At 36.9% G+C, this 17,437-nt stretch overlaps 1 protein-coding gene across 2 annotated transcripts in view; it reads left to right on the forward strand.

Moving 5' to 3' along the window:
- ZNF804B (zinc finger protein 804B) overlaps positions 1 to 17,141 on the forward strand; it is a 633,150-nt gene extending 616,009 nt beyond the window's left edge. The window contains exons 1-3 of one of the 2 annotated variants that reach the window (XM_088832382.1): positions 7,447 to 7,455; positions 7,580 to 7,710; positions 13,484 to 17,141. In XM_088832382.1, the coding sequence (XP_088688508.1) occupies positions 7,447 to 7,455; positions 7,580 to 7,710; positions 13,484 to 17,141 (3,798 nt within the window). Of the gene's footprint in view, positions 1 to 7,446; positions 7,456 to 7,579; positions 7,711 to 13,483 lie in introns of those variants that run through there. The other variant, XM_055421036.2, reaches the window with a different exon arrangement.
- Positions 17,142 to 17,437: the final 296 nt, after the last annotated feature.

Raw genomic sequence — 17,437 nt, forward strand, 5'->3', positions numbered from 1 at the left:
CAGAGTCTTTTCCAGTGAGTCAACTCGTCGCATCAGGTGGCCAAAGTATTGCAGTTTCAGCTTTAGCATCAGTCCTTCCAATGAACACCCAGGATTGATCTCCTTTAGAACGGACTGGTTGGTTCTCCTTGCAGTACAAGGGACTCTCAAGAGTCTTCTCCAACACCACAGTTCAAAAGCATCAATTCTTCGGCAATCAGCTTTCTTCACAGTCCAACTCTCACATCCATACATGACCACGGGAAAAACCATAACCTTGACTAGAGTGCCCTTGGTTGGCAAAGTAATGTCTCTGCTTTTTAATATGCTATCTAGGTTGGTCATAACTTTCCTTCCAAGGAGTAAGCGTCTTTTAATTTCATGGTTTCAATCAGCGTCTGCAGTGATTTTGGAGCCCAAAAAAATAAAGTCTGACACTGTTTCCACTGTTTCCCCATCTATTTCCCATGAAGTGATGGGACCAGATGCCATGATCTTAGTTTTCTGAATGTTGAGCTTTAAGCCAACTTTTTCACTCTCCTCTTTCACTTTTATCAAGAGGCTCTTTAGTTCCTCTTCACTTTCTGCCATAAGGGTGGAGTCATCTGCATATCTGAGGTTATAAATATTTCTCCCAGCAATCTTGATTCCACCTTGTGCTTCTTCCAGTCCAACATTCCTCCTGATGTACTCTGCACAGAAGTTAAATAAGCAGGGTGACAATATACAGCCTTGACGTAATCTTTTCCTATTTGGAACCAGACTGTTGTTCCATGTCCAGTTTTAACTGTTGCTTCCTGACCTACATACAGGTTTCTCAAGAGGCAGGTCAGGTGGTCTGGTATTCCCATCTCTTTCAGAATTTTCCACAGTTTATTGTTATCCACACAGTCAAAAGCTTTGGCATAGACAATAAAGCAGAAATAGATGTTTTTCTGGAACTGTCTTGCTTTTTCCATGATCCATGGATGTTGGCAATTTGATCTCTGTTTCCTCTGCCTTTTCTAAAACCAGCTTGAACATCTGGAAGTTCACGGTTCACGTATTGCTGAAGCCTGGCTTGGAGAATTTTGAGGATGACTTTATTAGCGTGTGAGATGAGTGCAATTGTGCAGTAGTTTGAGCATTCTTTGGCAAAACCCCTCATCAATTCTTTAAGCTTCAGGCACTTAGTTTTTCAGGCAGGAGCCAGCTATGTCCCCCTTTACCTTGGAAAGAAATAAAGCTATCCTTTTGTACTTAAAAATACAGGAGAAGCATTCACATTTTAGCTAATTGGGCAGTGATATAGTGTGAAGCATATTTGGGGGTGATTTTTTAAGAAAAATTGTTGTTGTTTAGCTGCCAAGTCATGTCCGACTCTTTGCGATCCCATGCTCTGCAGCACGCCAGGCTTCCCTGCCTTTCACTGTCCCCTGGAGTTTGCTCAGACTCCTGTCCATTGAGTCAGTGATGCTATCCAGGCATCTTTTTCCCAATCATAAGACATGTCTATTCAGTGACAGCTTCTGAAAGGAGAAATTCAGTAATGATGTTAAATCTAAGCAGTCTATTTAGCAGAGATGTGATTTTGTGTTTATCCACATTTTTGGGGGCTCCAAAATCACTGCAGATGCTGATTGAAACCATGAAATTAAAAGACGTTTTCTCCTTGGAAGGGAAGTTCTGACCAACCTAGATAGCATATTACAAAGCAGAGACATTACTTTGCCAACCGAGGTCCATCTAGTCAAGGTTATAGTTTTTTCCATTGCTCATGTATGGATGTGAGAGTTGGATTGTGAAGAAAGCTGATCGCCGAAGAATTGATGCTTTAGAACTGTGGTGTTGGAGAAGACTCTTGAGAGTCCCTTGGACTGCAAGGAGATCCAACCAATCCATTCTAAAGGAGATCAATCCTGGGTGTTCATTGGAAGGACTGACGCTAAAGCTGAAGCTCCAATCCTTTGGCCACCTTATGCGATGAGTTGACTCTCTGGAAAAGACTCTGATGCTGGGAGGGATTGGGGGTGGGAGGAGAAGGGGATGACAGAGAATGAGATGGCTGGATGGCATCACCGACTCGATAGACATGAGTTTGAGTGAACTCTGGGAGTTGGTGATGGACAGGGAGCCCTGGCATGCTGTGATTCATGGGGTTGCAAAGAGTCGGACACGATTGATTGACTGAACTGAACTAAACAGACACAAGCATTTTATCTCTTACTTTGGCAGGTGTGGCCATGTCTCTTTAAACTCTTGGGCAATAGGTGGAAATTAAAGGCCAAGTTGAAATGTAGTATATACCAACTGTATCCACTGAACAGTTCAGTGGATTCCATTCGCAAAAAAATTCATCTTCCTACCATCCTTCAGTTCAGTTCAGTTTAGTTGCTCAGTCATGTTCGACTCTTTGCGACCCCATGGACTGCAGCATGCCAGGCCTCCCTGTGCATCAACTCCCAGATTTCACTCAAATTCATGTCCATTGAGTTGGTGATGCCATCCAGCCATCTCTTCCTCTGCTGTCCCCTTCTCCTCCCACTTTCAATCTTTCCCAACATCAGGGTTTTTTCAAACGAGTCAGCTCTTCGCATCAGATGGCCAAATTATTGGAGTTTGAGCTTCAACATCAGTCTTTCCAATGAACATTCAGGACTGATTTCCTTTAGGGGACTGGTTGGATCTCCCTGCAGTCCAAGGGACTCTCAAGAGTCTTCTCCAACACCACAGTTCAAAAGCATCAGTTCTTCTGTGCTCAGCTTTCTCTATAGTCCAACTCTCACATCCATACAAGACTACTGGAAAAACCATAGCTTTGACTCGACATACTTTTGTAAAGTAATGTCTCTGCTTTTTAATATGCCTACCAGCCTTGGAAAGATCTCAGTTTTTTTTTCTTCTCTGTGATTATCTGGCTGTGAGCCAAAGAACCAGGCAGGACTTATCACCTAGCTATAATAAAGTTCTGTATTCTTTACCCAAAGCGATCTAACTTAATCTCTAGTAGCTGCTATCAGCTTAAGGACATTTTATATAATGCTTATTTATCTCTAAAAACATGCACATAAATGATCTGTGCATCATCTGCACTGGGCAAATAAGGAAATTGTAATACAAAGAAACATATCCGATATCATTACTGTTCTGTGACACACACATCGGTATAAGCTACATTCTGTTTTAAAGAGAAATTTTGAGGAACACAAATTTTTGTTTTCATCAGAAACAGACAGCTATCTGAAGGTTTCAAAGGAAAATGTTTTGTTTTGGTAGTGCAAATATGATATCTTATATATCGGAAGGCAGTAGGATATCATAGGGTCTTCTTGGTGGCTCAGATGGAAAAGCGTCTGCCTGCAATGCAGTTGGGAAGATGCCCTGGAGAAGGAAATTGCAACCCCCTCCTTTACGCTTGCTTGGAAAATCCCATGGACAGAGGAGCCTGGTAGGTTACAGTCCATGGGGTTGCAAAGAGTCGGACATGACTGAGCGATATGTTCAATTGGTTCTAATAACCAAGGGTAAAAGTGAAAGAAGTGAAAGTTGCTCAGTCGTGTCCAACTCTTTGTGACCCCATGGACTGTAGCCTTCCCGGCTCCTTTGTCCATGGAATTCTTCAGGCAAACATGCTGGAGTGGGAAGCCATTCCCTTCTCCAGGGGATCTTCCCAGCCCAGGGATCGAACTTAGGTCTCATTGCAGACAGATTCTTTACCATCTGAGCCAGCAGGGAAGCCCAAAAATACTAGGGTGGGTAGCCTATCCCTTCTTCAGGGGAACTTCCTGACCCAGGGATCGAACCAGGGTCTCCTGCATTGCAGGTGGGGTCTCTACCAGCTGAGCTACCAGAGAGGCCCAAGGGCAAGCTTCAAATAAAATTTATCAAGGAAAAGTTTGACAACAAATCAATGCTTTAATCCTAAATTTATTATTTTCTTCAGTAGTGACATATGATCTTGGATTCACAGAAAATACAAATATTTCCATGAAACATTATAAATTATTCAATACAAGGTGAGGAATGTACTCAACATGCTTCCTTTTTCCGTCCTCTCCTTTAGAAAAGGCTCCACCCACTGACCTTGTAAAACTGTCCAGATGTCTTAGTCATCATTATGGTTACTATTTCTGGTGTCATTGTTTTTTGTAGATATGTATATCTGCCTGTTAATATTTTCCTTATGTCCAATGATATTCTTTAACATTTCTTATCATGTGGTTTTCTGCTGTTGAATTCTTTCAGACTTTAGTGTTTGGTATCATCTCTATTTATCCCTTTTTTAAGGATATGTTCACTGGGTCTAGAATTTTATTTTTAGAAGTTTTAAATTTTCTTTCAGAAATTTGAAAATGTTGCTCCATTATATCCTCAGTTGCTTGTTTCTACTGAAAATTCTGCCATCCTCATATCTGTTCTCTGTACAGAAATATGTCTTTTCTTTCTGGATACTTTTTTAAAATTTTCACTTTTTTCCTGGCTTTTAAAAATTTGATTATGCTGAGACTTGGTGTAGTTGTCTTCACATCACTGGTGCTTGAAGGTTTTTTTTAGGGGAGAGGGGAGAGAATCTGTGTATTTATAGTTTTCAGAAAGTTTGAAATATTATCACCCACTGTATTTTCAAATATTCTCTCCTCTTTCTTCAGAGACTCCAACCACACTTTCGTCCACTGTCTCTTTTCTACTTTTTTGAATATATGTATGCAGTTATAACTGTGTTAATATACTTTCCTGCCAATTCTAGCACCTGTTCTAGAGTTCTGTATTGGTTTTGTGTCAGTTCTGTGTTGGTTTTGATTGGTTGACTTCCTCATTTTTGGATGTGTTATCTCACTTCTTTGCATGCCTAAAAATCTTTGATTAGGTGTCATTTATTTTTCCTTGTTTGTGGAAGTTTATATTTTTATAAATATTCTTGAGTTTGGTTCTGAAATGCAGTTTAGTTGCTTGGAATCAGATTTATAGTTTTAGCTTTGATAAAATGATAAAATTCATTTCTTAGGCAAATGTAAAATAGTGTTCAATATGTGGCTAATTATTCTCTGCTGAAGCAAGACTCCCTGAATTCTGTACTCAGTGTCCCAAGAGTTTTCCCAAATTTGTTGGCAACAACAGGCACTATTTCTGTTTGTATATGAATGCTAGGCATTGTTTCCTTTAGTTATTTCAGGTGGTTATTTTCTTGGCCTGGAATAGTTGCCTTACACACATGTAGTGCTGATGAGTATGCTGAACTTTGAAGGGCCCCTTCTGCAGATCTCTGCAGGGATTTCCTTGTGTAGTCTTGAGCACTCAGCTTTGGCCAAGACAAGACTGTGACTTCAGGTTATTTTCTAGTTTTCTGTGTTCCTTAAAAATATTTAAGCTTTGCTGATTTTCTCAACACAGCAATTCTCAATCCCCACCACCCCCACCCCCCTCTCCAGTCTATCTTAACTTTTCCTGTATGCTTCTAAAGCAACTTGTCCACTCTTAAGAAACTCAATTCTACATTATAAAAATATCTGTTTATTTGTTCATCTCCCTTGAGGGAAAGATAGTTGATTTGTGCATCTCTATATCTGCAGTTCATAGTAGGAATTAACAGTATTTGTTGTAGGATGAATGAGACAAAATTCTCAATCATCTCTGTAACTCAGAGAAAGGAGTACAATATTGGAATCTGAAAAGCTATTGAAAGAACCAGGTATACCTGGAAATTTCAAACAAGTTTTGAATAATGAGATTCATCAGATGTGAGTAAATCAGAACAGGTTTCCTCTCGTAGGCTATTCAGGTTTTATATCCTAGTAATATAAAGTATTAAATAAATATAGAGTATTTTATGTTCAGTAGTAATTGAGAGTAAAAAATAAAATAAATCCCTCTCTTTATCAAAGTAGCCACGGTCTCTCTTTCACTCAGTTGAACTGCATTCTCTGCGGTCTCTTAATTATGTTGGACAATTTCCAAAATGTCTTTGCTCATAAGATAATTAAACCCAGTAACTAGATAATTATGCATATGGGGGCTGAGGAGGTGAGAGTAGGAGAGTAAGTACAAATGGGAATTTTTATAAAATCAGTCTTCTGACCAAGGCTAGCCTTTAAGGTTTAGGTCATGCAGCTCTAGAGAATATCAGCTCTAGAGAGTTGTTGATCCTTTTTTTTTTTTTTTCTGATAACACATGGGCCATTATTTTATTTTTTGAAGTCTCCTGTTTTTTAAAAGGCCTGAAACATTTGTCAAAAACCAAATTTAGGCTGACTCTACTTTTCTCTCTGTGATTGTTTCTAGTTCTGTGAAACTTGCTCTTTCTGCTAAGAATATTTTCTTTGAAAGAGTATTCTGTTTCCCTCCTTAAGTACTTAGCCTGGGAACAGTGATTTGACTACAATCTCCTCTGAACATGTTCCCTTTCAAAAAGGAAACTGATGATCATTAAAAGTCTTGGCCCTTATTCTGTAGGTGAGAAATAGTCTACCACAATGTAACTGCCTGTATTGCCTTTCCTGGAAAAATGTCTTTTTATACTTGATTTGGGAAATAAAAACAGATTAAATGACACAGATTTCAGACAGTTTAAAATCATTTTATATGGGTTAAGAGGGCTACTCTTCAAATATACTCTTAAATCAGGATTAAACCCCAAACTTCAAGATGCTCATTTGATTGTGGCTGTATCTCAATTTGTTCATTATCACTAGGCTTCCCTGGTGGCTCACGTGGTAAAAGAATCTGCCTGCAATGTGGGAGATCTAGGTTCAATCCCTGGGTTGGGAAGATCCCCCGGAGGAGGGCATGTCAACCCACTGCAGTATTCTTGCCTGGAGAATACCCAAGGATAGAGGAGCCCAGTGGGATATAGTCCATGGGGTTACAAAGAGTTGGACACAACTGAGCAGCTAAACACAATGGTATATTCTGAAGTAGTGATCCAAACAGGTAATGAGTAGCATCCAGTCTTCACTTAATCCAATTGTTTTAGAGACAAGATTAATTAAAAGAAGTTGTAGGCCAAAGCTCTATCCTGAATTTAAATCCCTGACCCATTCTTGTCCCCCTGGATACAATATAGAAATCAGAGTTGGATAAATATCTCCATGAGAGAAAAAAATGAATTGAGAATTTCATTTAGAGCTTTGAACTAAATCTTACACAATAGCAGATTTCTTTACTGAAATAAGCTCATTTTACCCAGTGTATTTCATCACACCAATTTTCAGGAATAAGAGTAGTTATGTTTTATAAGTGAGAGAGCTAGTGACATTGCATGGAGGAAAGTGCATTGCATAACTTTCTCTCCCTTTATACCCATTCATATATTGCACAGTATCCTCCATTTTTGTTTTCACAGGCACAGAGATGATTGCAATTACATACTCAGGGTGGTCCTGGTAAGGACTGGGGTCCAGCTTTGCAGTACAATTCTGTAGTGATTGTAACAAGCTTTGATGAATATGCCAATTGACAACTAAATTGATCTTGGAGCAGAGAAGAGAATTGATGGAGAAGGTGCTTCCCTATCCAGAAAGTCACCTCTGTACCCTGGACAGAGTTTAAAAAGGAAGCTTTTGGATGGAAAAAAGATATATTACTTATTCATAGCATCGTTTCTGTTTTGCTTCTTTGTCCACAGAGACTGAAAGAATTAAAGCAACGTGAATTTGCTCGAAATGTAGCTTCCAAGTCATGGAAAGATGAAAAGAAACAAGAAAAAGCACTTAAGCGACTTCATCAGCTGGCTGAGTTAAGGCAACAGTCTGAATGGTAAGAATTCAAGGTGCTTCAGGTGGTTCAAAACTCTCTTCAACTTCTCAGGAAATCTCAATGATATATTTTTTGGTTCTCTAAACAATGTAAACAAATTATAATTAATCAACAGATATATCCGAAGGTACATATTCTTAATAACTAAAGGGTTATAAATTAATGAGTTTGACATCTGGGTTTTTTCTTGCCTAATATTGTTAATGCGTTCTTTAATGAAACGATCCAAGAATGATTCTAATATACAGGCATTTATTGTATCCAGGTGATTAATATACAGGCATTTATTGTATCCAGGTGATTTATATGTATCTTATGTATCTCTATAGTGCTTCACAGTTATTTTGTCTTGTAATATTAATTTTTAAAAAATCATAAGTAACAATGCATCTTCTGGGAGAGGAAATAAGTCTGTGCATTCCTCTGTACACAACTGAAACTAGAATAAATGGCACTATCATTGTCTGTATGACAAACAAGATGTAATTAATGCAGTTGAATTTACCACATGTTGCCATTTAAATTGATAATTGTAACAAACATTACACTGATACATTCTTGTAGCTGAAAAATAGCAGTTTTACATGAGCTCGGAACTCCTGAATGCTTTGTAGTAAGGAGATTGTTACCTGGAGCTCAATTACATTTGCAGATTGTGATTTGTGTTCATATGAATCATAATGTAGAACACTAATGTAGCTAATTAATGTAACTGACAGCAAGCTGGTGAATTGTGACATTGGTAGTTCTGTGCCAAAATTTAAACTCCTATTCTTTAAATGAGAAACAATATACAGTAAGCTTGGGAGTGAATGACTCAATTCTAGTAGCATAAATATTAGACCTCATATTTACTTTTAAGAAAATATTTTTTAGGATCAATTTTGAATTAAGTTTCAGTTAGGAGAAGGAAATGGCAACCCACTCCAGTGTTCTTGCCTGGAGAATCCCAGGGACGAGGGACCCTGGTGGGCTTTCGTCAATGGGGTCGCACGGAGTCGGACACGACTGAAGCGACTTAGCAGCAGCAGCAGCAGCATTCACCTTGCAAGTACTCAAGTTCTTCTGTCACTATTTAGAATATTTTAATTTGCTTTTACAGATATAAAAAAGATGATATGAAAAAATAAGTGAGAATTTTGGTGTAAAGAAAGAAAAATAATAAAGGTTAGAAGACCATGTGTCCAGAGGTGAGGTTAATACAAAAATGCATGTTTTTAGGGCACATGAGATCACAGAAACAAGACACATAACTGGTACCAAACTTATTACTTGTCAACACAATAAAGATCAAACATATTGCCAATAAGATATCAGACAGGGTATCTTGTCAAAGCAGGGCTTAGAAGGAAAGGTCTAACGGTCATTAGGATGGTATGCAGGAGATAATTGAGGGAATGTGTTAATTCCTGGATGATTAATTATGAAGTACAAAAAGTCAAATTAGAAAAGCAGGGCAAGTCTCACTGTAGAGAGACCCTTTAGATAGGTTCTTTAAAGTCACACCACAACAAAAAAATCCGAGTAGTCTTAACATACAGAATTTTGATTCCTTTGTTATTATGAAAGTTGTCACACTTCTACATTTCTTCTCACTCATTCCTTATTTTCTTTTGGAAGAAGTAGACAAAGGATCAGAGGAGCCTTGATGGTGAGGACAATGATGGTGATGATGCCTTTATTTAAAAGTTCCAAGTATACAGAGTTATCTAGGAAGTGTCTTGAAAATTAAAATAAATGATAAACTCTATTGGGGTTGAGCTGCCTTTGGAAATCTTAATAACTAAATGAAAACAAAACTAGGCATTTTCTTACATAGAGTAGTTAGGCTCTCTGGGTCCCAATCTGATCATATTGTTAGGAAATGATAAGTATTCAACTTCCCAGATACAGAACTTGGAACTAGGAAAATTACTTCATTTTTTTTTTATTACCCACCATCTGCCCTCCAGACAATTGTTCTCTCAGATTAGTAGCCACTTGCCCTAAGGGAAGTCTGTTCATAGCATTATTAAATATTTTCATTTTGGCGACTGAATTGACAAGAGAAAAAAGTCATCTGTGTTACTTCTCCTCGGATAATCTTTCTTTGTTCTTTGTTCTCATAATGAGGGCTTCTCAGTAAGATGACATAGATAACAGGATTCTTCCATGACACTATGGAGAGGAGAGGTGAATCTACAGGTAGTAAGAATAGTTGAATAAGATTAATTTTACAAAAAAATGATGGCAGAAAATTTTTAATGGATCTTCTAAAGAGCAGTTAACCTTAGCCACTTTTTAAGTAGATCAACACAACATGATTCTTCAGTAAAACTAATTCTCTTATTGGGAGAGGAAAGTGATTCACTCTGTTCATAAATTTCTACTATGTATAAGTCCAATGCATCTTGACATGGATATTTTTCTCAAATTTTAAAAGTTATGACCATTGCTTCTGAGAGTCTGACATTCTTTATATAAGAGCTGGATAATGTGGAACATTAGGAAATTACATCATTTAAGAAATCATGTTATTTTGATATGTTTTGCTTCCTTTGAAAAGTGTACCTTTTGCCCAGGAGAGAATTAAATTATGCATGTGTTGAGTTACCAAGCATTGGATTTGGGAGAACAATTGAAATGGACAATCCATTAATAAGAATTAAAGAGTAACTAATGTCATTTCAAAATTATGAATAAAAATAATTAGGTAAAAATACAGAAATAAACTAAAAATTATTCTAGAAGAGAGAGTGAAATTGTAAATGGGAGTATGACAGCAAAGATTAAGCCTTTAATTATGTCACAAGGCATAAACTTGAATTAAAATAATAAAATTTAAAATATCACAAAGATAAAAACTAGAATCTTCAAAAGTAATAAAAATAAATTAGATTTAAGGTATAGGAAATTAAATTTTATAAAGCAATGAGATAAAAAAGTTTAAAGCATAAATATAAGAAATAGATATGAATAATGAGGATGAAATGTTAACATTGTAAAAATATAATCATAAATGTATATTAAATTGTAAAGTGAGAACAGAATAATGACAGGAAGAGCAGAATGTAACACATAAGAGCAAAGAAGTTTAAACATATTTGGAATACTACAAAAGAAAGATTTTACACATATTAGAAAGATAAATGGTGAAGTGAAACAGCAATATAGAAAAGAATATTTAGATTAACATAAAGAAAGAAAATGCACAAAATAATGCCAGAATAATAAGCAAAAACCATTATTAAGAAAAAAGAGAATATAAAAAATAGTCCAATACCTACATCATAATGGAATAATTCAAGAAAGGAGATCAATGTGATGAATAAGAGAAAAGTTTTCATTATGAAATAGTTACTATAAGGAGCAGACACTTTAAAACTTTTTCCAAATTTAGTTTTCCACAATATTCAAGAATACAGGTCTAAAGCTACAGGCATTATTAGTTCATGGAATAGGAGCCATCTGAAATTATTAAAGACTGGTGACTAAAATTATTGTTTGTAAATCAAAATCCATATGGATATAATAAACAACAGATTGGACATTGAAAAATATTGAATCCATAAAATAGAAATTAAAAACAAATTCTTTTCCTGAACTAGAACGAGACTAAAAGAACTAGAGTATTAATATAAGTAATAAGACCAAAGCATATAGTCATGAAAGCAAATAAATTTAATGTATAAATTCTAGGATAAGATACTAGGACAGGGAAGGGCAATAATCAGATAAATCAGAGAATAAAATGTATCTGAGCTGAAGAAAGTTGAATTGAAAGTTCCCAGAAATGCTGGCAAAAATTAACCAAAAGAAATCAATTTGTAACTACAGCTTGGTAAAGTGAGATATACACATAATTGTTTGTATGTATTAAGTATAACAAAATACATATACATATATGTATATGTGAGTGTGAAAGCGAAAGTCACTCAGTCTGTCCAACTCTTTGTGACCCTGTGGACTGTAGTCCATGGAATTCTCCAGACCAGAATGCTGGAGTGTGTAACTTTTCCCTTCTTCAGGGATCTTCCCAATCCAGGGATCAAACCCAAGTCTCCTGCATTGCAGGCAGATTCTTTACCAGCTGAGCCACCAGGGAAACCCAAGAATACTGGAGTGGGTAGCCTAGCCCTTCTCCAGAGGATCTTCCCAATCTAGAAATCAAACTGGGGTCTCCTGCATTGCAGGTGGATTCTTTACCAACTGAGTTATCAGGGAAATCCCACATATATGTATATGTATATATAATAAATTATATACATGTAAATTATGTATATATACATAGTTCATTGTTTGAAATAAATATAACAAAATATGTATACATAAAAAGGAAAATTTATAAAATCATGCAAATACACAAGTGGATTTGTTTCAATATGAATAAAAGTAGGCTAATTAAATATGTCTCTGTAATATTAAAACATATAAAGACAGTGAAGGAAACTAATGAAATTTGGTGAACACAAGGAATGTCACGACACCATAGTTCTATGGCAGTTGATCAAATAGTTATGTAAAAGCAATAGCAAAGAATTTGTCAGAACAAAGGCTAGGAAAGGACTCCTTGCCATTAGAATTTATGCTACATGTGAAAAAGATATCTGTTATTTTAGTACTATTTGCTCAAGAAATAAATGACTGCATAAAAATGAAGTAAAAATCTAAAATAGGAAAAGGCCAACAAAGCATGTCCAAAAAAGTGGAGGGAAAATAAAAAAGGAAAAGAAAACCAGCTCAAAACCAACAAGAAAGCAGCTGAAAGCAAGTCAGCTCAAAACAAGTAAAACAAAGCCAGCTCACAATGATGCAATTTGTATTGTTTCCCTCTGCAATAAGATTTGTTTTGTGGTGTGTTTCACAGAACATTAGAGAAAATTTTAATCTAAAGAGTTTCATCTATTTTATGTATCACCCTTTCCAGTTTCTGATTGAATTGCTAGTCAACCTCAAAAGAATAATCTTTAAAAATCTGTTAAAAGATAAAACATATATATGCAAAAAAGTAAAAGGAAAATATTTTGACAAGTAAGAAGCTAAAAAAAGGATTTCAGACTAATTGAAGACATTGAGGTGGCATGTAAAAATGTGTGTTACTTTCTTAGAATTGATCAAATTAGTGACAAGTCATAAAGACAGAACTAACCACCCTATTTCATAAGAAAACAAACATGAAGGGATTTTAAAACTGAGGAAACAAAAATTATATAGTGCTTGAACTTGGCATCACCAACTCGATGAATATGAGTTTGAGAAGCTCCAGGAGTTGGTGATGGACAGGGAAGCCTGGCCTGCTGCAGTCCATGGGGTCACAAAGAGTCGGACACGACTGAACTATACTGAACATTAAAAAAGGGAATAAAAGAGAGATGTTTATGCTTTGGAAGTGACTTTCAGTTCCATTTTTTTTTTCCTATTTAGGTGAAGGCACTGATTGGAAAACTCTGCAAAATAAGGTTAAATCTATATTCCAAAGAATTAGTAGTCTCTGGGGGACATATTGTGATGTAAATACAATGCTTTATTTTCTTTAGCAGCACTAGCATAAGATATTCACTTGCAATTGCTTTTTGCTAATTTCAAAAAACTGACTTAAGCAAAGCATTTTAGAAATAGCTACTATAAAACATAGAGATACTAAGTTACATGAATGCAGTGAAATTGTTATATTGCAATAGACATTGTTCAAAAATAGTATCAGAACCCATCATCATACACTATGAAATATTCATATATAGATAAGATTTCAAATCTGATATCTTAATCATTTAAATATTTGTTTTATTTACAGTGTTTCTGGAAATGGACCAGCATACAAAGCCCCTAAAGTAGCTATAGAAAAACAACTTCAGCAAGGAATTTTCCCAGTTAAAAATGGCAGAAAGGTATCATGCATGAAGAATGCTCTTCTCCTTAAAGGAAAGAACCTCTCCAGAAGCATTGCTGATAAGCAGCGGTACACCACAGCAAATCGACACCAGTTGCAAACAGACCCATGTCGTTTTTTTGGAAACAGGGTACCGCAAACATCTTCAGATCTCAACAATGCAAATCATAGGACGGGAGTGTCATTTTCTTTTTCCAAAAAAGTGCATCTAAAATTAGAATCTTCAGCATCAGTTTTCAGTGAGAACACAGAAGAAACCCACGATTGTAGCAAGTCACCCATCTATAAAACAAAATCAACTGCAGAGAAATGCATGTGCTGCAGGTTTGCAAATGAAGACACTCATTTCACTAAGGAAAAAGATATAAACATCTCATCAAACCATCTGGAAAGTATTTTACACAATACCCTCTCCATAAAATCTCAAATTTTGCAAGACAAGAATGACTTTGTTGATGAAATGCTGGAAAATTCGATTGGCATTCATGCTTCATTCAGTAACTCCAATATTCATCTTTCAGATGTGGATTTTACTCCTTCCAGCAGCGCGAAAGAAACTAGAAATACATTGAAGAACACTTCAGATAACCACATTAATCACTCATGCCAAGCCAATGTTTGCCCAACAAACATTTACAAGCATAGTGATGCCAGGATATTTGAACGTCTGGATGAGTTTCCATCAATAAAGCCAAGCGAACAAAGCAGTTCAGTTCATCTGAATCCCAACTCCAGAAAGGAGAAGAGAGAAAAATCATTAGATAAAACAGAAAGAGTTGGCAGAAATGTGCACAGTTTTATAAGAGAAGCATATCCCCATGATGTGAAGTCCAAAGCATTGCCTTTTCTCCACGTAAAAAGCAAGGATGGCCATACCACTCTCCAATGGCCAACAGAACTTCTTCTCTTTACAAAAACAGAGCCCTGTATCTCTTATGGCTGCAACCCATTATATTTTGATTTTAAGCTTTCTCGAAACACAAAGGATGGCCGTGATCCAGAGGATTTAAAAACAGAATTGCAGAAAGAGCCCTCAGAAATGAAGATGACAATGGAGAACCAAGTCTCAGGTTCAACTAGAGACCAACAAAAACTGATCCAAGAAGATAATCGGTCTCTGAAACCAAAGATGAGGATAGCTAATCCAGATTGGGAAAATTTCCAGAGGAAATATAATTTGGGCTGCAACAATTCTGAGCCCAGTATGAGTGAACATAATTTTAGTGCAAGCGATTTGGAAATGAAAAATCCTGAAGTGCCTGCTTATCTTGATATCTCTCTAAAGAACTGTGTAGGAAACAATAAAAATGGTGATAATGAACTTCAAGAACCTTCAAGGGCCCATTGGCAAAGAGGCCAAAGGGTAATTCTAAATGATGCAAATGAGGGCCTATCTTTTTCTCCTTGTATCTCTAGGACAAAAAAGCATAAACTGATTTCTTGTGATCCGCATCTGGATGTTGAAGAAAGGAATCAGTTCACCTGGAAGTCTAGTCCTTACACAGTAAGGGACCACAGTGACCATGGGAAGGATTTCAGTGTAGTTTTGAATAGTAACTACATCAGTATGACCAGCGGGGTTTCTGGATGTGGAAGAGCAAGTTACAATATAAGTTCTCCGAAGGTGTCTCTGAATAGATGTTCTAGCCCTTCAGACACATCCCATGTCAGTACATCCAGCTTGAGAAGTTCTTATTCCAATCATGGGTCCAGTGGATATGGTAGAGGTAATTTGCTCTACTTTTGCAAACAAGAACATAACTCAGTTGAAAGGCACAAACGGAAACGCCGAAAGCACAGTTGTCTCTGCTTGTCTGATGAGCTAGCAAAGAGTGACTGCCCACAGTCTGAAACAGAGAGAGGCAGGAGCTGCAAATTGTGGGAATCAATTAAAAACAAAAAATATTCAAAACATGCTCATGGTCATTGCAAAGAAAAACATAAACTGGGCAAAAATCAACAATTTTCAGGGCAAAAATCCAAAAGAATCACCCAGTGTAATTCTAGCTCACAGGTTTCTTGTGCTGGAAACAGTGAAAATCCACCTAATTGCCAGGGACCTCAGCACAGCAGAGTGGGCTCTCACTCAAGAGAGAAAATGTATTACTTAAATAAAAGTAAAAGAAATCAACAGTCTTTGGACAGCCCTCATATTTGTGATCTGGGAAAAGTAAAACCCATGCAATGTAACTCTGGGAATATCAGGTACCTTCTAAGGAACTGTTCAAGAAGCCCTTCAGATACCACAGAGTTGAACCCTATAGAAGGAGAGAGGACCTCCCTGATGGCCAAAAGCCTTTTAGAAAGAGTACAAGCCAAGAAATGTCAGGAGCAATCAATTCATTTTGAGATCTCATCAAATAGTTGTAAAAATGAATCAGAGACTCTTTCACAAATCCAATGTGTAATTCCATTTACACCACCAGGCTGTAACAGACCTTCATTGCCTTTGTCTGAAGAAATACCAAACAAAAGCCGAAGAAGAAAGGATAAAGGCAGTGCAATGCAAAGAACTATTGACAAAAACAAAGTCAAAATTTCTCCAACAAGTGATTTTACTGTTTTAGTGGGCACTGATTGTGATAATCATATTTCTAAAGGTATAATTCATGTAGTAGCAGAATCTCACTCACCAAACATGAAAAAGAACCCAACAACAAAAGAACAACCAAAATCATTAATTAGTGAAGTCCAACCTTCTGTTCAAAGCTGTGACCCAGTACCAAGTGGTTTCTCTGGTGCTTTTCCATCTAATACATATAGTGGTATTACTGATTCAATGGAGACCAAAGAGAACGATATGAATCTAGACTTACAGGATGGAAGCATGCAAATGAATCAGATAGAGGGGAATATAAACTCTTCCTATGACAGAACTATGCATAAGCATGACAAAGTAGCAGATGACTTAGAAATGTGTCATAAATCTCTCTCTCCTCCGTTAATTCAACAGCCCATAACATTTTCTCCTGATGAAATAGATAAATATAAGCTCCTACAGCTACAAGCCCAGCAGCATATGCAGAAACAGCTCCTGTCAAAGCATCTTCGAGTTTTGCCTGCAGCAGGGCCCACCGCTTTTTCTTCGGCCTCCGCTGTACAGACAGTCCCAGGTCACCAGCAGGCTTCTATCACCACCATCCACCACACATTCCTGCAGCATATTGTTTCTGCTTCCATAAATGCCCATAGCAGTCATCTCCCTATAGCTCATCTACATCCTCTTTCCCAGCCGCGTTTTAATCCATTCACATTTTCACCTTTGACCCCAACCATCATCCCTGCACACCCCACTTTCTTAGCAGGTCATCCCCTGCATTTAGTCACCACTGCTCCCTTCCACCCATCTCACATAACATTTCAGCCCTTGCCCCCTGCAGCGTTTATCCCCACCTTGTTTGGCCCTCATTTCAACCCAGCCACAACTTCTATCATCCACTTGAATCCTCTAATTCAACCAGTGTTTCAAGGTCAAGATCTTTGCCATCATTCTTGCTCCAGTCAGATGCAACCATTAAATGGAGTGAAAGAGGCCTTAAATGTGTCAGCTCGCTTGAACTAAAAGCCTTTCTTCTGGATAAATAAAACAAATTGTCAGTACCTGCAGAATGATGCATTTAAAGTGGTCTGATTATTATTATATTTAAAAGAGTGGTGTCAATGCAAAATGTGACCAATATAGAAATGTAAACTGAATTGCCAATATTGTAATAGAAGAATTTTAAGAATGCTCCTTAATTTGCTAAAAATAATTAGACAAATTTAAAGTAATTTGATAGAAAGGCAGAGGGGTATTTTTGGATGAGTTCTCATGTAATGTAAAAAAAATTTAGGCATATTAATATTAAAAAAATTAAA

The sequence above is a fragment of the Moschus berezovskii genome, chromosome 3 (genome assembly GCF_049115385.1).
Source record: "Moschus berezovskii isolate FMDL1 chromosome 3, NW_MosBer_1.0, whole genome shotgun sequence".
Taxonomy (NCBI): Eukaryota; Metazoa; Chordata; class Mammalia; order Artiodactyla; family Moschidae; genus Moschus; species Moschus berezovskii.